General features: G+C 47.0%; 1 protein-coding gene across 2 annotated transcripts; it reads right to left on the minus strand.

Annotated features, from left to right (window-relative positions):
• Positions 1-7: 7 nt before the first annotated feature.
• On the minus strand, positions 8-25,009 carry lmbr1 (limb development membrane protein 1). 2 transcript variants are annotated; one of them, XM_078095947.1, is made up of 18 exons: positions 24,785-25,009; positions 22,082-22,154; positions 21,117-21,156; positions 20,601-20,740; positions 19,863-19,966; positions 13,853-13,979; positions 13,473-13,541; positions 13,274-13,338; positions 12,932-13,004; positions 9,631-9,720; positions 8,761-8,837; positions 8,299-8,376; positions 8,003-8,050; positions 5,674-5,747; positions 5,276-5,366; positions 4,606-4,672; positions 3,024-3,185; positions 8-2,540 (listed from the first exon to the last, which is right to left on the minus strand). In XM_078095947.1, the coding sequence occupies exons 1-18, from the start codon at positions 24,845-24,847 to the stop codon at positions 2,455-2,457; spliced, it is 1,527 nt and encodes a 508-aa protein (XP_077952073.1). In that variant the 5' UTR covers positions 24,848-25,009; the 3' UTR covers positions 8-2,454. The 2 variants fall into 2 exon arrangements, with proteins under 2 accessions (XP_077952073.1, XP_040022798.2); XM_040166864.2 differs by lacking the exon at positions 8,003-8,050 and having other exon boundaries at positions 24,785-25,007.
• Positions 25,010-25,014: the final 5 nt, after the last annotated feature.

Consider the following 25,014-nt stretch of genomic DNA (forward strand, 5'->3'; position numbering starts at 1 on the left):
AAAGCAGTTTTCTACATTTTTTTTATTTGCAAAGACATCAAAAATAACTAAACTTACATTTAGCAAACTGAGAAATTGTAAAGAAACACATTCACAAAACGTACTAAAAATGACATGCAGCGACCAACTGACATGACAGTACAGACTTCAGACAGCTGCTTCACGTACACAACAGCTCACCTTTTGGAATCCCACACACACCAGAGATGTACTCTAGAGGCAACTAAAAGGTTAGCTTGAATAGAAAATGTCTCTCAAGTCCTTATGCAATGTTTTATTAGGGGAGGTACACTTCAATGTGAAGTCTGCAGCGGAATGGATGTCTGCACCACCATGATGGAATTGGAAAAAATCCAACACAAGCCATATAGTTAATGTAGTTCATCCAAATCAAGTCGTACATTTCGTTTCATACTTTCACTAATTTACTTGACATTTAAAGTGATATCTTGCTAATTTATAATATCTCTTTTTGCTTTGCCAAATCCCTGCGGACCACGTTAATTATTCACAGTACCCAATGAAATTGCACACTCCGTACAAGTTTTAGCCAGTTAAAATTGTGGGTAAAACTGCAGGCAAAAGGTAGACAGCTTTGAGAAAAACAATCCCTGTCTGAAGAAACAAGTTCCAAATGCAAATAGAAGAATTTCTCAATTTCCTTGTCCTTTGTCTCACTTAATTAAGCCATGAAAACACATGACATACAATGCCAGAGATAACGTCGTTACATCACTCAACCCAATTCTAGCGTTCAACTTTTTAAGAGGAACGAATGAAGGAAGCTTCTCACTTCATAAGAGCCACTGTGAAAACATTCATGGCACAAAGCAATGTGTACATTATAGCGAGCTGGCTTGACTAGAAACTCGGTGGCGTACGGGGATCACAGTGGAACTGTGCAGAGACAAACCATGCACTTGTACACATACGTACGAGTACATTTACAAACAACACGGAACAAGAAACAACCTTAACATTAAGCCCGCGAGATGCTTGTCGTTTAAGGCATTTAAGGTGGTTCTGGAGACAAAAGGACGTCACAGTTTAGAAGATTATGCAGCAATACAACTACATGTAAATCGGGCCTGAGTCACCAAGTCTTTCTAGCAGCTGCAAAGTTGCACATTTTCACACCCTGCATTCTGCATGTAAAGATTGTTACACGTTTGCATTGGATTGAGGTGTCCATAAAAAAAATATGTACAACAAAGTACAGCTTGCTTAGTGAGTCAGACCCTTATTGGACTCAACAAGAGCCAAATATTTACATCTGAATAATGCAAAAGAGTTTTGAAACACAGTGATATTTACATGTAACATTTACAAAAATGACCTATTGAACTATTTGACTATTTCTTTATGTGCCATGTGAATTTAAATATATATTTATGGGGGAGGGTGAGCAAAAATGTGATGGTGTTTTTGATTTAACATGTACAAAATAAAATTCAAGGAATTACAACCACAGGCTCAGCTACAAATGCCCTGAAGCATTCTGCTCTTTGGAACTGAAGAGGATGGAACTCCAATATAGTTTCCCATTTGTAGAGTAGCTCAAGTCTAACCTAGAGCTCCTAAAGAAAAAGTTCTTACCCTACGTCATACAAACTAACGACATCATCAATAAAGTTAAAGCGCACTTCTGTCAAGCCAAATAAGAAGACGAATGCAGCCCATCAGTTGGGATAGTGCAAATGCATATGATGTGAATCGTATGGATGAGTTTTATATATTGGATGGGAGGAGAATAACTGACTTCTTTCATGCTTCACAAAGCACATTTTGTCCTTTTCACATCTTAAGCTCTTAAAAAAAAAAAGAAGAAAAAAAAAGACTGACACCTTTTTATCATGCCTGCATTATTTCGCATAACAACCAGAGACCACAGACAATCAACTGCTCACATATCACACACACACCGATTACCATCTACGCACTGACATAAAAAGGTACCCATGTGGATGGTGGGTTCATTTACTATACCGAGAACAGAGGAGGCGCACGGTGATAGAAAAGAAAAAAAAAGACGTTGCTCCTTGCTTTTGTCTACTGCAGCGGGAAGGAGTTTGTGGAACAAAAAAAAAAAACAGTAAACAGGAAGCAATGCTGGAGAGGGGGGGGTGGGGACGCCCTGAAGCAAGATATGGGTGGTTTAAAGTCACAGTCGCGGTTGAGGTCAACGTCAAGGTCACTGCAGTGATGCCAGTCTATTTCCCTCCTCGGTCTCATCCCTGGCTCGGCCCCAGCTTCCGTGCGAGACGCAGAGGATGGAATGTCACGAAGCTAAATTGCTCCCAGCCTCCCTCTGCAGCATCCGTCAGACACTGCCCGGGTTTATTAAGTTCCTTCCAATCCCTTTTACCTTTCAGTAGTCAGCCAGTACTGTCGAAATCTCCCTTTGGCTGTGCTAAGGTGTGTGTGCGTGTGCGTGCGCTGATCTATCGTCCCTTTTCACAGAGTTTTCTGATGCCCGTTGGCTGAGAGCTTTCCAGATTCAGGGTCCGTGGGGCTGTTTGACAGTTGCAATTTATCCAAACCTGGGCAGGGGGAGATAAGGGAGAGAAATCTCATTAAAAAGCCTCAGACTTTCTCTTAGACAGAGGTATTGATGCCCCCCCCCCACCACTCTGCTTGACATTTTCTAGCCCTATCCCACCCTGTGTATCAAACATCCAGGGCCTGTCGCCACAAGCCTTTGAGACTATCCCCGTCCTCTGTCATGTGTCAGTCCCGCAGCACATTGGATCTAGCTGCAAGTTCCTCCATTTTGTTAAAATTAAAAAAAAGGCACTTTCTCCCCCCCGAGGCCGAAGAGAAGGTTGGTCCCGAGTGTTTCAGACGGGACCTTCATTGGTATAAAATTGGTCACAAAATGGATTGCTTGATATTCTGCAGAACATCCAGGACGTCAAAAGGCAGGATTACAATGACAGCTAAAATGTTGCAGTTTGGCTTTATTTGGTTATAGTACATTAAAAAGGTGCTGGTTAGAATCCCTCGAGAAAAATACATAGATTTACCCAAGGCCTTCAGAAGCTCTTCCCGTACTGCTGAGGTGAATTTTCTCACAAGACAGAGTGTCGTCACGACCGCAAATAGCAGGTTGTACGAAAGGACGATGTAAAAGTTTCCCAGCCAATTAAATCTCCCGAAGTCTCCCAGGAGATCAAACCTGGTAATACCTGTGTAGGACAGAAAAACAGGTAAGAGCCAACACTCATTTGGTTCCTTTGAGATACATTTCTCCGAATTGTCTTTAAGTTAAGTCCCCCTCTGATAGACAAATCGTTCTTCCAAGCAGAAGCACGGGACGGCAGAATGTGGGACAGTTCAACCCAACAATAGCGATCACAGCAGGTGGCACTCGGGTGCACGTCATCTCCCAGAATGAAGGAGTGGTTTCTGTGCCATCCGATGTTAAAATAAAACCAGCTTTCAATCCCCTGATGTGTACATACGTGTCGTATTCATGCACCACAACTTTTTTTTCCTAAAGAAATTGGATGAGACGTAGCACACCGTAGACCCGCGAGCCTTTATACGCTCTACTCCCCCTGTAACATCTTCACAACCTCTGTCGTCAATTAGATCGGGCAATCGATTTTGTCCTGGGAGAGAGGTATTTACAGCCGCAGTAAGCAGTTTGAAAGCATCAAGGACCTTTAACAAAATTGCCTGTGAGGAGACGACGGAGACCTCAGTCGAAGCTGCTCACTACTGCGGTCTGACCGCATCCCCCTCTAATGCCCAAAGGTCTCGATCTCGGTCTGGTCATTTGAGAAAATTGAATTGGGGTCGAAAAGACGCTTGGCATTTGAGATGTCAGGGGTACAGTAGTTAAAGCCACTATTATGCAGCTACATATGATATTAATCGGGGTTGTATGGGACTATTTTCACTGGAAGTGAGCGGCACTTGATAAGTGATGCCGTTGGTGGTGATACAGCATGCGTTTGGAGAAAGAAATAGACTGTTAATGTTCCCCTTTCTCTCATACAGTGTGCAACCCTCCCCACCCCCCCCCCCTCTTTTCTTTAACATTTCACTTTTTTTTTCTTAAGCTTAAGAGGCCTTTTCTCTTGAACTCTGTCTCATGTATTTATTCCTTTTAATCTATTCAGCGCCACAAAGCGGAACCTGAGTCACTGTATGCTCGCGCCGTCCCGTTTTCCCAATGTGTTGGTCCCTATCTCTCACACACACACACACACACACACACACACACACACACACACACACACACACACACACACACACACACACACACACACACACACACACACACACACACACACACACACACACACACACACACACACAGTAATGCTATTTGAACAGCTGTGCTCTGCCTTCTGCATGTTTATTAGTGCCATTGTGATGGTGCTACCCCTGTCATTTTTACCCCTTCACCCTGCGCTCTTTTCGTCACTATGGGAAACTATCGGCGATTTCAAGTTGCAAACTTAATGGTCTACGGTTTGTGGCGGGTGCCTGTTTTTTCAATGATGATGTGAATACACCATGCGGCTGGTTGGCCTCAGCTTAATATAAAGACTTAAAGGAGAATAATAAAGACACACAAGACGCGTGCGCTGGACTCACCTAGAGTTCTGGACATCACTGGCAGGGCTGAACTCAGGACCAAAATGGAGACACAGCAACCAATGATCTATAAAATGTATAAATATAACTTAAATTGTTCAAGCATATAATCTGCAGTTATGAGGCGTGCGACGAGAAAAGCTCCTATTGCGCCGACAGTTTCGGCTGTGACGTGCCCACACGCGCGCACGCAACGCGAGGCGTTAAATTAGTTGCACATATTGTGCAATTAGAACCTCTGAAGTTGCTCATTACCAGGTTTCCCCTGTTGTCCTTTCAAGCCCTTTCACTGGAGCGTCATGGCTAGTTAACAAGCCTCACCACTCCCAAACTCATTACCAAGTGAATAGGTGCCAAACAGAGGATGCCCCCCCGCCCACCCACCACATCCCTAAAAAAAAAACCAACTCTCCCTCTGATGTACAAGAAAGGGGGCTTGCACTTTGCCAGTGTTTGCGCAACCCACAAACAAATATTGGACAGATCAACTAAAGCCATTCAGGGGGCCCGAGGAAAACGTTAGTGAGCAGTAGGAGTTCAGAGTGAGAGGAAGGCGGGAAAGAGTAGTGGGAGGTGAGGGGAGGGAGGGGGGGGAATGGACAAAACACAGGGGGTCCCAAACACCGCACTGTAGGAGCAATCTCAGCCCCCACTTCACCCCCGTCCTTACCGTCGTCATGGTGGTGTCGTCGTTCCTGGGAGTGAGTCCCTCGAAGACTCGCAGGCTGTAGAAGCCAACGACGGACGACACCATCAAGTAGCTGTTGAGCGAATCAATCAAGGACCCCAAAAAAAACAACAACAACAACAACACACTTCTCTGCCGGGTCGCGGGGGCAGGCTTCATGGAGTCGCCTCTAAAAAGTAGCCCCAGTCGGCACCTTTTCAGCCGCGATAAAAGGTGACGAAACGGCGCAACGTGTCTCCCGGAAGGTGTGCGGCTGAACTATGTCCTGGGTAAACAAAGGCGGGCTGGACAATGTTGCTCTTGGCCGTGGAGCATGCTACTTTGACCACAAACAATGGGGCGGGGGGGGGGGGGGGGGGGGGGGGTCACTTAAAGGATACAACATGAGGACGATCTCCAGCACCGCCTGAGCCAGGCCGAATGTGGACAGAGAAGTGTTCCCAATGCCCCGGTCCTAGAAGATGAAGACAGGGGACGGGAGACACGGTTACACCTTAAACACATTAAGAGTTACAAGAAAAAGACGATGGGAAAACGACGGCACTGCGGGCGGTTATAAAGCACATGCAGATACAGAAACCCTCCAAAGTCAGTATGCGGCGTGTGAAGACGTTTCCCCGCGTGAGCAGGACCGAATCAAAGGGATGAATGGAACGAGATGGAACGATCGCACGGCGCCGGGAACAGGTGTTCAAACAAAAACGCCACGTCGCTCGCGGTAAGAGGAGGCTGAAAGCGCGGCAGAAACATAAAAACAACAAGACAAATACTTACGGCAAACACCAGCCCCCCCACTTCCTCCCTCCCTTCAACACCTAGAGGCCTTTTGAAACCGGAGCAGGAAAAAGGAACATCTACATATGCTGCACATACCAAGTGTCCGTGTCGCCGAATGATAAATATTTGCTTTTGACAGACTTGGCACCGGAGTGAATCCTGCGAGGGATCAGCGCGCTCACTTTCACGCAACAAAAAGTTCCTAAAACTGGATGCCGACTTTTCAGAGGTTGTAGATAATCATTTAGTTATGAGAGATAAATGATTACAACAGCAGTATATTCACAAACACGTAATGTGCTAAAATACACTACGCCGTCCCGTCTCGTGCATTCACTAATGTTCAGTGTGGTCCTAGATTTACTTTTGTGTTTTGTGCATTTCATTTATTTCTTTACCCAACTAGATTGTCCTTATCTTGATTTGTGTGATTTGAGCCTCTCTCTCTCTCTCTCTCTCTCAGCAGGCAGCATCAGATATAATTTATTAATGGAGAGGGAGGGGGGGGGGGGGCGGGGTGGGGGCATGCATTAAGATTGTGTGTGCACTCACAATATGCGTGTGTAGCCTGCGCTCAGGACAGCTAGCTTTCACCGTACGGCGCCTTCCAACTCTGCTGTCCTCATTAAAGTCGCACACGCTGGTCAATCGGATGAAACGTACGAGGTGGGATGATGTCGAGGTATCAACTAAATAAAAGGTGATTGCAGCGCTCAGCTCGTCTCCGTCCGCTTTCCTTCACGAAAGCTCCTGTGCACGTTTGTGCACGCTCAGAGAAGGGCGACTTTAGTGGGGTGAGAGTTTGGAGTCCAGTTACAGCTAATTGCCTATTTTATAAAATACAGTGTCAAGTGTTGTGGCTACCACGGGTCTGCAATAACACATTTATGGGTCCCTCTTAGTGCTTGTTCATCAAGCTGTAAAACACACCGTCCTCTGACAGCGCCAACACCAGTTCCTCACCCCTCCCCACCCCCCCCGCGCCCCCTGTTGCTTCTACAGCACCTCTGCTCCCCGTCTCCTTCCCCCTGTTTGTCCCGCTGGCGGATTCGCCTTCCCTCCGCCTCCATCCTCCGCTCCGTAAAGCCAATTGGGGCACTGCTCAGTATGCTGGGGACTGTGGCGGGATGCTCAGTAGGAAGGGAAGGCAAACATTGACAGGGCACATCCATTGTGCTCTGCCGCCCGCCCCACCCCGCAACAATCGCCGCACCGGGGGCCTCATTTGACTTTCCCACAGTCTCTTTGCTCAGACGGCTCCTCATTCAGACCTCAAACCTCACTTCTCTGCGTCGCTGCCTCTCCCCTGCTCGCCTCCTCCGAGACGCCGCGCGGTCAGCCCCCAGGGAGCTTCTGCGCGGATATCATATCAGTATCGATTGTTTTGCAGGACGAGACACCCCCCTTCCGCACACACACACACACACACACACACACACACACCCCTCGTAGCGCTGTGAGATCATCAGAGGTGTGGCATCCGTCCAGCTCAACAAGCGAGAAAAGCATTTAGTCGGGGCCACACTGTCAGGGAGGACAGCTTCAAGCTGCATGACAAGTGTAATTTGGGGGGGGGGATTTTCTGTGATGCGTCATGCCAGAAGAAAAACATCTCTGTTGAATAAAATAATTAGAACGTCGAGGGCACCTCTGTCAGTTGCCCGCGAGACGGAAAATTAAATGAGGGAGAAATAGGATACATTATGTTGCTCCCTCTCAGACAAGAATGCAACCACAGACGCGCGCACACACACACACACACACACACAAGCACATGCACGCACGCCTCTCTGTCACTGCAGATGAGACGAGATAAGGGGAGCTTAAAACGCATCGCATGTTAGGCGGAGATGGAGATCTCTAAGAGGCGTTCCACACGCGGTTAGGCCGCCTCACAGCGGGAGCCCGTCACCTGGCCTCCGTCTGCCTTACCCGCTGTGGACTTGAGACACGCAGCGAGCTCATTGAATCTGCACGCCGCTGTGAAATGACTTTCAATGAGCTTCCAAAACAAAAACCAGAGGCACAAGGTTCATGTGTGATTAACATCTGGCCGGGCCTTTTCTTTCCAACGAGCACGTGAGCATATCCGGAATTTGATTTATGTCGCCGCCAGGAGCACGGCGGGTCTGATAGGCAGGCTGCTCTGCAGTTTACATTCTGGGCGTGTGTGTTTGTGCAGGGGGGGGGGGTAAAAACGTACTTAGGTTAGGTTACAGTAGGCTTACCGTGGATCCCTTGGGCATGGCGGTCTCATCCACTAGAAGGTAGAGGATATTAAATACCACCATAAGGACTGAGATTGTCTGCGGACACAGAGGAAGATAAAGATTTGTTTACACGCCGCGTAATTAGAAAACCATCGCGTAAATCCTCAGAGTATCCTCACGATATAATCGAATTGGGGTTGTCCTTGCTGAGCCGTACGTGAGCCGATGCATTATAACCATCAACGTTAAGCTACTCAAAACCTCAACAGCGTGGGGAGGTTTCATGCAAGAATATAATGTATTAAAACGGTGGCTGTTCAGCATTGACAGCTATTGAACAAAAGTAGTTTCCCCGGCCGGACTCAGAGCTGTTAAGAGGATTTGGGGTACAGGGGTGTTAGTCCCAATGGCCAGCGGCCCGGCTGCATACGCCAAGAGTAAACAGTTTGGGCTTAATGACGAGTCGGTCACTGCACTCACGGTTCCTGCGAGCAGGATCAGCATCACTATCGGATACAACAAGTTCTTCTCCCAACCGGACGCCTTCTTTCTTCTCTCTGAGTGGAAATAAGAGCCAAAATGTGAGGTCATTGGTCCTATAGAAATATATATGTATAAGCAACTCTTTAATTGCCAGATTCATTCATTGAATTAATATGTTCATCAATAGCTTTACAGGGTTTGCACATCTGGATGTGTTGGTAAAACATAAATCCTGAATAAAAATAAATTAATTCAAAATGACTTTCATTTAAAGTTTCTGTCTTCCAGCTTCCTTTTATTCCAGCGACTCATCAGTCATCTTTTTAGACACTGCTGACAGCTTGTAGACCACGTGCCCTATATCTTCTATTATGGACATCCACGGTACCCAAGGATGTGCATCTTACTGCTCCCCAATCCTTGCTATATTGACTTTCTTTCTCTATTTCCAACCTTGTTAGTCCTCCTTATTCTCAAAGTGCACCCACCCTGCCTGCCCGAGAAGTTTGCCAAGTGCACTTTATATGCACCATCCTTCTAAATTAATGACATCACTAAAAGGCTTGCTACAATATAAAGTTTCCATCTTGTCCAATATCCTAAGTGCCTTTGTGCCCCCCCCCCCATCCTCCTCTCCCCCCCCCACACTGCTCCCCAAAAGACTCAGCTTCATTTATAATATCCTAAAATGGATGGAAAATTATCAAGCGGTTCTGGTCCATGTCCAAATTAAGAAATTAAGGCGGACGGGGAGAAAGCAGCCGCCTGTCAGCAATATGTAAAAAGCTTACTTCTTGGCAGACGTTTCCATGGCAATTCAAGGTCTTCAGAGGAAATATTACAGTCCAGCATTAAACAAATACTTACCCAATTTATGCTTCAGATTTCTAATATTGTCCAGGTCTTTGTTGAGCTGCACAGTAAAGTTTCCTCGAGAAAAGGTATAAGAGGTCGATCCTGCAGAAAGAGAAACCATTGGAATCACCTTCATTTGATCAGATATCGTTGCGATTATTTTCAATATGCAAAAAATTTAGTCAATAAACGGATTACACATTAAGTGGAATCAAAGTCAAGTTATGGAGAAAAGTTCTGAGAGTCTTGTTTTGTCTGTCCGACCGTCCTAAACTTTATTTGCTATTTTTGTTAGTTATTTTCTTTAAAATGATATAAAACACAGAAAATTAAAAAATGCTAACATCCGAGAAGCAACTAAAAGCAAAAACTATAATCTTTGTTTCAACAGATCTCTTCACAGTGTCTGCCAAATATGTGCACTGTACAGGAAGACTTAAGGAACAATGCATTCAGTTGGAAAACAGTATCAAATATCACGCTCAATGTTAACTTCACCCTTCAACTTTTTCTCGCTGCATCATACGGTGTTTGACCTCTCTATTAAAACAATTAACCCTGCTGTGAACACCACCATGTAAATCAAAAACCATTCCTTATGTCAGGAGCTGTCTCCTTCATGCCACAACTGGTTCCGTGGGCTGGAGAAGACAGCGGGGGGATTCTCCGGGAAAACCGCAAGGCCGCCTCGTTCAAGGCTAATTCATCTACTTCCCTCCCCGACTTGACGCGGTGGCGCAGAGGGCCCCCGGGAGCCGAAGGGAAGAGTATCCGTTTGCATCCCCCCCCAGGTGATTGGCGGATCAACACCAATTAGCTCAGCGTTACAGCGTTACTAGCGCGCAATAAAAACACCGTCTTTCATCTTTGTTACAAGAGGGAAGGACCAATGGCTTTGATCAAGCCCCCGTCCCCCCCCCGCGTGATTATGACACGCCCTGTCTGGATGGCTTTAAGTAGGCAGAGGACCTGCGATAGACTGAGAGACTTAGCAGTGTTGTCTGTCCCGGGATCTAAGCAGGGGAAAGTTTGAACCCTCCGAGCAAATATACGAACAACACAACAGGAAATGTCACGGGCAGTTCAACAGCTTTTTCTTCTCCAGAGATGAAGTGAAAACTCCGCCTCGGGGGGGGGGGGGTACTGAACTAATCTATCATATTTGTGCATAACGCAGCCAAACGTGGCCCTGCCCGTCACCCGGGACGGATAAATCATTGATCGAATGAACCGTAGGCAGATCCAAGTGAAGACAAAGAACAATATCATCACTTGAATTTCAACTGCAGTATCTTCAGTGACATCATTCTAAACCGGAGTTAAATATATCCCTCTCCTTCTGCTGGCAGCATCAATTAAGAGACTGAGTTACAGCGAGGCAGAGATGCTGAGTGAGGCTTCTGGCAGCCAGGAAGGCCCGGAGTAATTCAACGTATCCTTTCCAACCTTCAGCACAGACGAGAAAAAAAAAGGACGTCATCCACGCTTATGCTAAACACCATGCTGAGACAACAGAGGCACCGGCAAGGTCATCGTGCCGCATAGCATCTGGACAGGCGCTCTTTTGGTCTGCTATCAGCAGATCCGGGTCTTGAGAGGGCAGCGTGGTGTGTGTGTCTGTGTGTGTGTGTGTGTCACAGTGTGTCCTATTTGTCTGTTCTGGATACTAGACAATAGTCTCTCACCAAAAACCCGACGGAATCCCCCAAAATACCCTATTTTTTCTGGGATTTCTATACGGTGTGTAAACTTAAGCCTGAACACATTGGACAACAGTCAAAAAAAAAGGGTCGCTGCGGTTAATTGCAAACCCTGGTTTCTGGTAAGCAAAGTGTTAGCAGCCTACCGGAGAGTTCTCGGTGCGTGCGTCTGAACATCACGCATATTAGGTCCATCGTTACCATGACAAGAAGAACAGATGCACATGCCCAATCAGCCAAGTTAAGCCGTGAGCCTCTGAACTCTTACAGTTACAACATAAACAATGCCATTACAAATGGGCCGTTACGTGCAGAGCGAGGACAACAAAAGGCCCAGACGCGTAAATAAACGTTGATGCGCCGACTGATGTGGCTCAACAGTCCACATCTGCAAACACAAACCGGGCCAAAGGACCCGTTGGAGGGGCTGCATTGCGGAGCGGACGCAGGTGAAGCAAGACAACAACACTGCTCGCCTCTGGAGTGTGTCCCGTGAACTGTTGGTGAACTGTGGTCGCTCGCAGCAGATCAAAGGGACACCAGTCTGGCCTTCGGGGTTTTTTCACCCGTGTGCGTGTGTGTGTGCGTGTGTGAGCGCGGACCATGTGCATCTCTTGCGCAGCATGAAAACACTCTTCTTGGCCACGCCGGTTCCACCTTTTCTAAACGGGTAAAAGCGCATTTGCAGCTCGGCGGCGGCACACACACACACACAAAAAAAGAAAAGATGTTGGCCACATTTTTTGTTTGTTTTGTTTGCCCTCACAAGGACTCGTTGAGTTCAAACTGTGTTGGAGGTGATAAGGAACAGATTACAATTATTCAGTTAGTTCAAAGCGGGGCGGCGTGGAATATGCTCGAGGGAACCATACGCATTGGTGGCTGTCTATGGGGTCGGCCCGGCGTGGCATTCGAAAACACGCGTTATCAGGGAGGGATCTCCCTTACCTCCATGGTTTGAAAGGACGCTCGTCCTCTTCATTTACTCGCATCCGTACACTTGGTTGCACGCTTGAGTTAATATTAAAGTAGCTTTTGGAACGCGGCCCAAATACTTCCTGCTTTTGGAGATCATTCAAACGTCAAAACGAGGAATTTGGGAACACAGAGGGTCGGACGTGAAAAGGAAATGCAGGCTAAAAAAATAATCTGCACCATCCAACTCTTTAAACTATCCCTTTGTTCCGGAGAGCCGCACACGGCTCCCTGTCTCCTTTCAGGAGCCACCGAAAAGCCTCTTTTATGTCCAAAGAAGGTCCTTGTAAAAGACTTATTACTCGGGCCACCGTTCTAGTCCTAAAAGAGGCAATCACTTCACCAGTGTCTTAAATGGATCCTTAAAAACTTCCTTAACATATACAATATGGTCCTTTCCATGTGGCTGCTTTGCCCTTCAGCAGAGGTTATGTTGGTGAGACAGCGGTGGGGAAAGGCCGCTGGAGCCTTTCCTCATGTATTGCTTTCTTTTCCCCCCCCCAGTGTCTGTTCATGTCCGTCTGTGTGTGGCTGAATTTTCAATGCTAATTGATTCCAGTGTGGCCGCGCTCCATCACACCCAATAGGGCAGTCAGGCCCTCCCCTCCAATGTGCCAACACGTCCCCCACAGACATACCGTTTAACCTCCTCTGAAGGGCTTCCTCCTGCAAATGGATGCAGTAAATCTGCTCATCCAGGTCCTCCAGGATCTGAAGGCAGGGAGCAGAGGAGGAAGAAATGAAATGGGTTATAATTAGGCCCAGAGTGGGACTGGAGAGATGGCAGATGGGAGGATGAGTTGGTGATGTATTTGTAGTCCTGCGCTCTGCGTGTTAGTGGTCGTCTCAAACAGACAGTTACCTCCAGTCTGAGCGTTCCGGTTCAACTCGGCATTGTTTCAGCCCAAAAAACCAGCTGCCAGCTGCTCATTTCTACAGACAAAGGCGTTTACAGCAACAAACAGATGCAGATTCCTTACTGTTGGCTTCACTAGCAACTGGCCCATGATGGTGAACATCCTCGACAATCCCACAGGAGTGCACACTACACGGGACAGAAAACAGCACGGTCAGAGTGCTTGTTTAACCAGGACGAGGTGAAGAAATCAAGCAGTATTAATTTGATGGATTAGCGATTAGATTGCATTATTTGCAGTGTGTGTAAATGAAGTGGCTTACTGAGTAAAAGCAGTCCTCCCATCAGAGATATACAGGAGTAGAGGTATGGAAGGTAGAATTCCCAAAGATCTACAGAAAGAATGGGTCAGGAAATGAAAATCATCATCTAAGGAAATCCACACTACGTAGTTTTACATTTATATTTGTGAAGGGATTAAACAAACGAGATATTATGTTTTAATTTGTGTGCTTCATTAGGTAAAAAATTGAACTTTTGAGAAAGCCACTCTAATGAATTCCAGTATTCATGCTAAGCTAAGCGAAGCTAACCAACTGGCAGCTCAAGCTTCATATTTGACTGCATATGAGCATGAGAGCCTGTTATCAACCCCATCAGACAGTGGGAGAAATAATGCAAATGTCCAAACTGGTACTGGTACCGTAGAGTGACTCCATACTGGCCGCATCGTTGTCAATGAGCGCTGACGCCACCCACACGATGCCCAGGATGAGCAACGCCAGCAGGAAGAGCATCACAAAGGTCTCTAGGATACGCGCCTTAATGCCCTGACAGAAAAAAAACACAACTTTATTTCAATACACAATACAAAACACATCAAGCCTGGGAGGTGGGATCACCTACATTTCAAGTGATAATTAAAAAACACAAAAACAGGATTCCTTTTACGAGACATTTCCATCCTCCCGCGCTCATATTAAACGCCATCATTTCCATTCAGGCCACAGAAACATGACAGAAACGCTCCCACGGGTTCCTGCGTAAAACAGTCCTGTTATACACACACGTTGTGCTCTTTAAAGTGAGTCTAACAGGGGCTGGTGGTGGCAGAGGTGAAATGAAAAAAAAAAGTTTGCGGTGGGGGGGGGGTGCCGTATGGAGCATGCGAGCCTGCCCCGGGTCGGCTACTGTCTGCGATCAAGAGCAGGCCCCCCATCTGGGGCCGATTAGGAGCTCCCTCAAGACGCCGCGGCCGTGTCCCGGGCCCGCGCAGACCAGAGGGTTTTGGGGTAATTTGGGTTTTCCGGGTCACAAACTGCTGAGTGGTTAATAAAGTCCTCCTCTACCTGTTCACACAATTTCCCGCCCCCCCCCCCCACCTCTCCCCCGCCCTCCCTTGCAGGAGAGCCGAGCTGTCTGTGCCTGTAAGATGGATCGGCGTTCTACACATGTCGGGTAGGCTACCAGGCTCGGGAGAACAAGGGCTCTCGGCTTAAATTGGGCACATATGAGCAATTTGTTACCAGCTAACATAATGGCTCTGCGGTTGCTGTTCAGTATTTGCCAACAGGTACAAGGGGGGAGGGGGGGCTCTCTTTGAAAGTATCCCCCTTGTTAATCAAGTCGCTTTAGAAAATGCAAATGGTTTCAATTCTGTAGATTAAATCAGACACGGCTCACTTTTTTTTTTTTTTTTTTTTTTAATGTTTTCACGGCACAGTTCAAGATGTCAACCGAACCACCTGTTCTAGCGTTCACATTCACAGTTAGAGAGCTTGAAATATGGTCTCTCCTAACTCACTCCTGAGCTCCCATCTCTTTTACAAGCGCCGATCTCACAAACGGCAGCACTAATGGATCAGAGGCAAATTTATTGTCCACACATTGTCACCGACCCCCCTTCAGTCCAGACTTTGGATACTGATGTGTGAGGATTTGAGCTTATTCCCAAATCCGCCGTCGCATCCCTCGGCCATCGCTGAGCAATCGCCTCCTCTTGCGCGGCCTTCTGGAAAAGCCTCGGTGAGTGAGTGTAGAATTTTCTAGCACCACAGGGAGGACCGTGGACAGGGTCTGGAGTGCCCCAGTGTGGCCGAGGCAGACACTGCAGCCACCGACAGGTCCTTCTTGAGTCTGCAGAAACATTTATTCATTTTCTGTCATGCTATCACGCCGTCAACGACCCCCCCCCCCCCCCCCCCGCTCGATGCAGATCAATGCACCGAACGCGTTAAATATCCCAACGCACACAAACACGACAGTCCGTGGACACTCGGGGCACTGGTGCGTTTTTTCGCTGAGGGGACAACGGAGGGAGGCCGGCGGGGGGGGGAGAGGAGTCGACGCCGGGGCGCATCTCAATCCCCGGAGGTGAGCGCGGCGAGAGAGGAATGCTTTCAGCCCGCGTCCCACACGCGCGCCCTCTCTCTTAAGGATGCATGGGGACACACGTCCGCTCAAGCGCACCAGTCCACCTTAACAGGCCGACCGATGCCCAAGGTGTATTTCCCTCAGATAGGCCTCTCAATCATTTATAGGCCTCCAATCATTAGCCATTCAGATCATTTAGGGCAGAGGCAATCACCTCCCTCACTATCATCCCTGGCTCCTGCCTCGCTGGAGGACCGGTCCGCTGTGTCGGACCGGATTTGACAGCTCGGGGGAAAAGCGGACGGCTGACCTGCGAGTCCAGATTGGTGTCATCGATACGCGCACACGCATGACATTGCACATTGAAAGTTTCTCACTTGTCCTTTCAAGCGAGAATAACGAAATCCTTTGTTCCTTTATCAGACGGGAAATAAAAAAGGCAAATTTGTGCTTTGAAAAAAAACGATGGTATGAAAATAGAAAAATGGAACTAAGCTATCATCAGCCATCAAAGATGAAAACTGTCAACCGGTGAGGGGACGAGAGAGAAAGGATAGAGAAACCTGTGCCTCGGCATCCAGAGCGCCCGCTGAAAGTTTCTATTCTTGCCGTTCTAAATGTGTAACTACGCCTAAATATAGCAGCTCTGAAATATTCAGCATCCCCTGATCCTCACACCGACATCGGGTGCGGGGCTGCTTAACGGCAGCTGTGCTCAAACAAGAAGGGAGAGACTTCCAAGAAACTCGCGTGGTGGCCAGAAGAGGGAAAAAAAGCGCTTCATGTGAGGCACCAAACTAAACATGCCTGAATTCACGTACGCACACAGACCGACGCACGTGACCAACGAGGCAAATAAACCTCCAAATCCACCCAGTTACACAAAGCCACAGAGGAGCCGTCGGCCTGCTTCCTGCAGAGAAACCAAAGCACAACCTGCCCGTGTCCACCTCTGCTCCTTAAATGTGCAACAGTCGAGTGAACGAGAGTGAGAGACGACACTAAAGAGGGAAGATGCAGGGTTGAGTTGGACATTGGGGCGGGAGGGGAGGGGAGTGGGGTCGGAGTTAGGACGAGTTAGGTGGTGCAGGAGCTTCCGAGTTTGCCGCCATCAATCCTCGGCGGGTCAGCAGGCGGTGGCAGAGATCATCCCGCAGACCATCCTTCTGCTCACTGTCAGAGGCGTGTGGAACAAGGGGCCGGAGTGTAAGACGTGACGGAGGGGGCCCGGGCCGGGGCCGCCCCCCTCCCTCCTCGCTGCTAAAGACGTGCCAGATGTCCGGGGACCTTATTAGCGTGTCCTTCAGCCGGCCGGGCCGCAGCGCAGCGGCCGTGTCAGAGACAGAAAGCAGAGGAGAGGGACGCCGCCCTGTAAAGCTGCACGACCAACTTCTGAGGGCTCTTAATAAAGCACCAATGACACGAGCGCATGGGAAATGATCGGCGTCACGTCGTATTGTTCAAACCCAGGTGGGGGGGGGGGCGCTGTTGTAAATGTTGATGATTTTCGGGATGTGAGTTAAAACTCCCGTTTCCCTGCTCCTCCCATCGCTGACTCACCGGATGAGTCGGAGAAGAGAAGAAGTTGTGTTCGACATCCCCCTAATCGACACGAAGCTCAGTCAACCTAAAGCCACGCCAATGATTTCTATATATGCAGTCTGCGTGTACGATATCTCGCTTTAAAGGTCAAGAAAAGATTCAGAAGCAGAATCAGTGGAGCTTCAGAACTGATCCCCGAGGTTAGAAAAACTGAGTCACGGGAGGAAAGGGGGGAGGAGGGGGAGAGGGGGGGGGGGTAGAAATCCTGAGCAACTCGCTTGTTCTTTCTGAAATTCCCAGCTCGAACTAATATGTTGCCATGGTAACCAACATTGTAACAGGCAGCTTTAGGGAGACATTGTGACCTTAAAGGAAGGTATGTAAACACCACTTTATATTCTCCGGCCCGGCCCGGCCCGAAGGAAGGCCTGGGAAAAATGTCTGCATGTGCAGGAGATTTGAAATAAATATCCAGGCCCCCATTGTGGAGCTCCAACAAAGAGGAGTATCTTAGTAACACCACGCGGGTTCGCTCGGCGAGACGTTCCCCCTCCCCACCCCCTCCTCCTACTCCTCCTCCCCTCCCTCCACAATAAACACACTTCTCATCATTGGCGGGTTAGGGCTTAGGATGAGATTGATGAGGAGTTTCTTTAACTACCAGATGAAACCTGTTGGCCCTTTGCTGGGTCAGTCGGGGGGTCAGACTCGTTCCAACTCGTTTCAGGATCAAACACATTTCAATACTGTGGGTAAGACCGAAAGACTGCTCCCTGCGAAGCATACTTCGCTGTATGGTTCTTACTAGACTCATAAAACACACATATTTCCCTCACACTGAAGTTACAATAAGCGTTGGTAACTGAGGAAATGAATATATTTGTATTTTTAGCAAGAGATGATATCGTCTGTGCATTAGTGGTAAGAACATAAGATGAGACAACACTAGAAATAGACCCGTCAAAACCTCTTTTTATACCTTGATCTAATTGTTTTTGAGTAAATATAGCTTCAAGATATCACACTCACCGTTTATAATTACTAAGCCAACTTAAGTCTCTTGATATAAATAGAAGTCGGGACAAAAGGCTGGGAGTGCTGGTGCCTTCGAGAACATTATTATAATGCCACCTACTGGCGGCGCGGCGGGCGACCAGAGCGGACCGAAAAGATTAATATTAACCTTATTTTACGTGCGATTCGCATTGCACACGACACATGGTCAGAAGCAGCTGAGCCGACCTGCGCGGCGACCTTTTGCGGCCTCGGTGATGCGGCTCCGCGGCAAAGATTTGAGAAGCCAGCAGTTAAGTGGGGGACATTTTACAGCAGCAAATAAAGCTGCATCATAACATCTGCCATCAAGACCCTGTCGCTCTGATTCATCCACCATTTGGACAATTTGTTAAACTATTAATCTCTCGGGGTGACAGAGCCTCTAAAGAGGTGAACGGTTAACGTACGAGAAAAAAAAAAAAAATACATCCACATTTCCATCTTTATTCTGGTGGCGTCTTTTAGTGCATCGTCAAAAGTAAACACAGCCACATGAAAAGGCTGACCGACACCGTTAGTAGTGAAATTCATCATTCACTTCATTTCCGCAGTCAAAAAGGAACTCGCAGTGCCGTAACATTGGCACGGGAGGTTAAAACGCCACATAAAACCTTATGACAATGTGGTCGAATGCGCTTATTGGGGGAAAGGGATAATATCCCATTCGAATAACTCGGATCTGAGGGGGTTTTTGATCCTCTTCCTGTCGCCGGGCAGCTCGGCTGTTTTATTTATTTCATTTGAAGTGTCGCCCCCGCCCCTGCACACAACATGTACGCAATGTGAACCTGCACGTGCAGCTCAACATTGAGCAGTGCTTCCTCTGAGCACATTTATGGAGGAGCGGTAGCAAGGAAAAACGTGAAAGAGGCCCTCGCCCTGCTTCCTACAGATCAGGTCCCGCCTTCCACTGAAGGAAGTCCAACCGAAACAAATTAGCGGGCCGAGGAAGAAAAGATCTGGCCGTGCGCTACAGTACAGACTAATTTTTATGTGCTTTAGCCAGGAGGGACATAAACCAGAGCGGTTTCAAACTGTGACACAGGATAGAGGTGTATTAAAACAAAATCCCCCCCCCCCAATTTTGCAAGCTTCTATTGTGCTGTCATGTTGCTGCGACTTTATGGACTTTTGGAACACGAGCCCCCAACCTCCTTTTTTGGGGGGCGGAGGGAGGGATTTTGTGGGGGGGGGAGGTAATCAATTAAACAAGGAAGTTTTCTGAGCCATACAACTCGATTATTAGCCTGTCCTTTTGAAGTTTTATTTTGGGGGGCCGGGGAAAAGGGGAGGCAGGGGTGGGGGGGGGGGGTGACAAGGAATCAGGCTCTAAATCAGCGGAGCCGATGCAGCCGCGTTGAAGCGTTTGCAGCCCCCGCGGCCTTATTGGGAGTGTTTGTCAGGACGTGGCGCTGGGCGAAGTCCAGGTTCAGACTTTCATGGTTAATGAAGTTTTTCTGCGGTGGCGGTTACAGTCGGCGGCGTGAGTCGGGGAGGGGGGCCGAGGACACGGCACCTGCTGCAGGAGACAGGCCCTTTGCATGCAGAGCAAAGCACGGGCACACGGGAGGCACAGAAGAAACGGCGTTCTGCTTCTGTATCGTTTCAGTTACAGTGTCATCGATCACTTAATTCCCAGGACCAAAGTTTTTCTAAAACTAATATTTAATTTATAGCATTTTTTCTTTTTTTGTGATGATCGTTGTGCGTCGAAATGATGCAACAAACGTAAGGCAACGCACCTTTTTAGAACCTGCGAATCCCTCCGACTCCAGGAAGAAGTAAGCAAAGGGCATCAGGACAAAGAGACACAGGTTGGAGAACAGCGACACCAGGTTCCACAGACCTGCAAACACGTCAGTCTGTTTATGCATACAGGTAAATCATTATATATATATATATATATATATATATATATATATTACACATAAAATCCTGTTTTAATGTCTAATCGTGTCAGGCTCAGTGAGGTTACATGAACAGGTTGTGAGGTGCCAACACTGGTTTTAACTGTCCGTTATCGGTCTTTGTGTCCAATTCATGGACTCTGACGCCCCCTGGTGGATGTTCTTGTAACAACACAAATACTAAACTTTCAGCATCAAAGACAGAATAAAATTCATATCAATATCAAACAGTAGTGACAACAACAAAGAAAGCTCCAGAGGAGATGCAACTTTCTAAAAACTGACACAAAACAAAAGAAAGATGCAAATTCAAAAAGAGTTTGGTCACAACAGTCTATTAATATATTCTTTTAATCTAGCTCGTGTTTTAAGTGGTGATCTTTGAGTAAAACTGAAAACTTGACAGGGCAACAATGCCTCTTCTTTTTTGTGTTGAATCTACTATGTTTTATTATGTCATTTGATACCTTAAAACAAACTGGATTAAAATAAGTGTTGGCTAATAGGTGATTATAGGTTATTCCAAAAAACAAAAAAGGCAAAAGGAAGACGACATGAGATCGATCCACTGACCATGAATGAGGGAGCCATTGAGCCACTGAATGTAATAGTTTTTGGGGAAGGAGAGGAGGATCTCGTTACTGATGATGGAGAAGGGCAGCAGGAAGACGGCACCACCCGACACTGCCAGCGTGAAAGTGCACAAGTATAATCTGGGGACCGAATCCAAACACAAAGCAGAAACACACACGGGTCAAAGTGGAAACACGTGTAGAATGTTTAAGGATGTCACAGGAAATGAGCTGTGATATAACAGAGTCACTGCGTTTACAGCAAAGCAAACGTGACGGAAATGTTGAATCTATTATAAAAGGCTGGTTTAGTTTGAGTAATCCATTCATTGTTTCAGCTCCAATGAGCAACATATTTATTTACTTTATTTAAGTAGCTGACTAACTTTCTGAACATATTTGCTTTTTTTTATATGAAACATGAAGATATGAACAAGTTTGTCAAGTTAAAAGCCAGGTGCCGCTTAGTAGATACGTTGTTCCAAAAAGAAAATTTACCGATGGTAAATTTACTCACGATATTCTATTGACGACCGCATCTTCATCTTCGTGGTCATCTATAAAGGGAACCAAAACACAAGGTGTGAATCTTCCGTCTGTCTCATGCATCGCAACCTGCTTCAAGCAGCACAAAGGTAAAACATCTGACATTTTCACATCCGCAGATACCAACATGCATGGTTGTGTTGTTAGCTTAATAAAACAGCCCAACCATCTACATGCCTCTCTTTGTTTCAAAATGAAAGTAATCCATCTCATTTCATAGTTATGTGCAGGTGCTCCTATTCTGTGAAAACACTTTTTTACAAAACCTTCATAGAAATCGTGAAATACTTTGATTTCTTAGAAGAAACAGGTATTTACATTTACGTTTTATTTACAGGCATTTTGTTCGTTGTTGGGTGAAACAGTTCCATGAAAAAGTGCTTCTATTTTTGCGAACCCTTTAACTGAGAGGATCAAGCTTCCAAACCACTGGTGCAAAGAGAAGAGCGGCCTGGATGTCTACTGCACACTGGATGTCCGGTGCAAAGCGGTCCACTTTCCAAACGAGACGAGGGAGACCAAGACGACCGGGACACAGGTGGCCGATGTCCGATCACAGTCTCCTCATGTCTCCCCGCTGTACCTCCAACGTGTCGGATGTTACAGAAGAACATCTCAAGCTCTCCGTGTTTCCTAATAGACAAACGTTGTATTGGTCCAGTCCCTAAAGCGCTTGTGGGCGGACACGAGTCACACCGATAGAAAGCTGCCGGCGTGAGATTACTCTGCAGGCCTGGGTGTGGTGTCTCAAAACACCTAAAGCCTTCTTGGAAGTGACTTGCTTTCAGTCCCAACACAACAGAGGGCTCGGTCAGTGAGTAAATACACCGCGCACGCCCTTCTGCCGTGGAAGTGCTCCGGTTTGACGCTTTCGGGCGATGAAATCGTACAGCTTTCTGCCCCCGTGGAGGGAGAGTTCCTACGTGACACACTTACCGCTCTTCTTCTTGTATCTCGTTATGATGAAGTAGGACACGATGTAGAGGACTGCAAACAGGAGGAAGCAGATCTGAAACGACAACGTCAAGAGTCTTGGTCAAGGATTGTATGATATGTGTAGTTGGTCTTTTTCTGTTTGAATGTATGGTCTCGGCAGCACAATGTCCAGAACACGGAGTGCTTCCATATTTGCTTTTAACCATTCTGTAACCCCCCCCCCCGTGCGTCTAATAATACCCAAAATGATTTGTGCAATGTGGAAATATGTACATGTCTGCTTTCCAAAAGCGAATCTACCTGTGGTTCAGGCTTTTTGAAGTGTTCTCATTATTACAGAAATCCTTCATTATTAACGTAAAGTTCAAATTGACCCTATTTATTTCAGCATAAAGTAAAATAGTAATCATTGTTTTCCAACGTATGACGTGCTCATGCGACCAACAGTTTGTGCAAAGTGGTCCAGAAACGGCCGCCGCGTGGGAATGTGTCACCTAACCGCGGCCTCAAAACACGCAGAAGGATCCCATTCCACATTTCCCCCCTTCTACTGTGACAGTGACACAACTAATGTTAGAAGCTCCCGCTTCAGCACCTTGCACCCCGTCAACATTGGATTGGGAAAGCTGGGCTCATGAGATGACATGGTGCTGTATGTCTTATCACCTGAGTCCTCTTTCCAAACGAAAGACAGCTGATTTAAAGACCGGGGCTACAAAAAGGTCTGCTGGGACCTCGGGGGGGAAACACAGAGGTATGTGCAGGGAGCTGATGGACTGGCAGAGACGCAACACGGGGGTTCAGGAAGATACAACAACAACAACAAGTCACAGGCAGAGCGGAGGCCAACGCCGCTGCCCATCGGGAAACAGAAAAGAAAGAAGTAACAACAAATGTAACGGCTTGTGAGCGGTTTGCACGCACCATCCAACCATGGGGACAGTATTTCACAGCTTTATGCAGTGAGAACTCGAGCTGCAGGGGAGGGACACTTATGTCATTTGACAATTCCTGCAATGACTTCAGGCGCTGTGGTAAATGTTGTTCAAGAATTAGACCTGTTTAGCAGGAGTCTGGTTTTAGATGTTTCCACGTTAGACAAAAGTTAATGCAGTTGAAGGCTGCAGACAGGAGATAACCTGATTAACAGAGGACGGCTGAAGAAACCTAAACACCAGGCCATGACCCCTGTCATTAGCCACAACAACACTTTTACAACATGCTGTCAAAGCGTGCTGGAAGAACTTACTTCACTCGGTCTCCTAAATGGTCAAAATATTTTCTTAGGAAAGTGGTTGTTCAGGTTCAGGAATGTCACAACTTCTGCACGCCCTTCAACAAAGTGAACTTGTGTTTCCAAAACCACGTGAAAGCCTGATAATCATTTTCCGTCCTTGTGTGGAGGTGGAAGTGGAAGGTGTCATTAGTGACGGAGTCACCAGCTAGTCTCACTTTATTCCGTGTTAACTAGATTTCTCTTAAAACACTTCTTCAGGACGCCGGTGCGTCAGAAACCACTTCACCAAAACTCAGGTCTAGCATGCAAAGTACCACGTTGTCACCGAGTCATGTTTAACAAGTATGAAACTCAACGCAGAGTGGCCCCGGCACGCACAATAACACACAGAAATCAATCTGACTCACATTGAGACAGGAAGGAGCCATTACGATGGTGATACGGGATACTGGGAGTCAGATGCAGAGCGATAAGCAGGACAAAATGTGCCATCCAAAGCTGAGCTGTTCAGCTCGTCTGAGAGGTGAAACCTTTGATAGTTACTATTCTAAGAGTAATCAAGTAGATTTACTCCAGGTTAAATTATCCCCTGTACTTTCTCATTTAAGTCGACTGATCCACAGAAAAAAGACGATCATCAGAGAGTTTCCTACCCACGAGTTTATTGTTATATTTTGATTGTCAGGTGGCATAACGGGAAGATTAAGGACACTAAATGTAAAGCTGCAGTGGTTAAACATTTGCCAGACAAGAACACATCTTCTTACTTATAATATTACACAGCAAACTGCCTCCTCTGCCAATCACGTCATTACAAAACATGTTTTCTTCCTGAAACACAAAGTTTAGTCACTCACATCATCAACATCCAACCACAGGACCTCATGAGAACAAAGAGGACCTTTTACTGAAAAAGCCATTAAATCATCATGTGATCATCTGACAGGTCTGCATTTAACACAAACCGATGATCAAACCGAACACGTGTATTTTCCGAACGTGTAATATCCGAACACATATTTGAGCAGGGAAACATGAATATTATAATCTAACCTGTTTGTAACGTAACGTTATAATATAAATAAAGCCTACAAATGAAAGGGATTTCAAAAGCAGATGTCCCAGTCCCCCGTTCAGCCTGAATGAGTGAGCACTGGGACATTGTGTCCACGTCTTCCTCCGTCAATCGCAGGTGTATTCATAACAGGTCTGTCCCAACATCGACGCCTCCACTGGCGAAGTTGTAACACGAACGCTAACGTGACAGCTAACTTTAATTAGCAGATGCGACCTCACGTGTGACGGACACACAACGGGACGTGTTGCACAAAACGTGGTAAAGTGGGAGCGAATCTGCAGCGTCTCACTGACAGGCGAAGCTAACGCTAGCCCCCCCCCACCACCCGCAGAGCAGAGGGCGTTGTTAGCTTGCTAGCCTCCGCTAGCCGCTCCGGTAGGCTACTTACGATGTACTCTCGAACTTGGCTGTGGAAATTCTGCTCTCGGATAGAAACATCGTCTTCTTCCATTCTTCATATTGCAAATACGAGAGAGAGACAAAAAAGAGCTATTAGATTCACCGCATGTTAGGTTCGCGCAACAACTCCGGTGTCTTCGTCCCCTCCAGCAAATATTGCCCCGACTGGTTAAGAGACAGTTTACATCGGAGAACCCGCCGCTGCGTGCAGTAAAAAAA

Source organism: Gasterosteus aculeatus, chromosome 21, assembly GCF_964276395.1.
Source record: "Gasterosteus aculeatus chromosome 21, fGasAcu3.hap1.1, whole genome shotgun sequence".
NCBI classification, from domain to species: Eukaryota; Metazoa; Chordata; class Actinopteri; order Perciformes; family Gasterosteidae; genus Gasterosteus; species Gasterosteus aculeatus.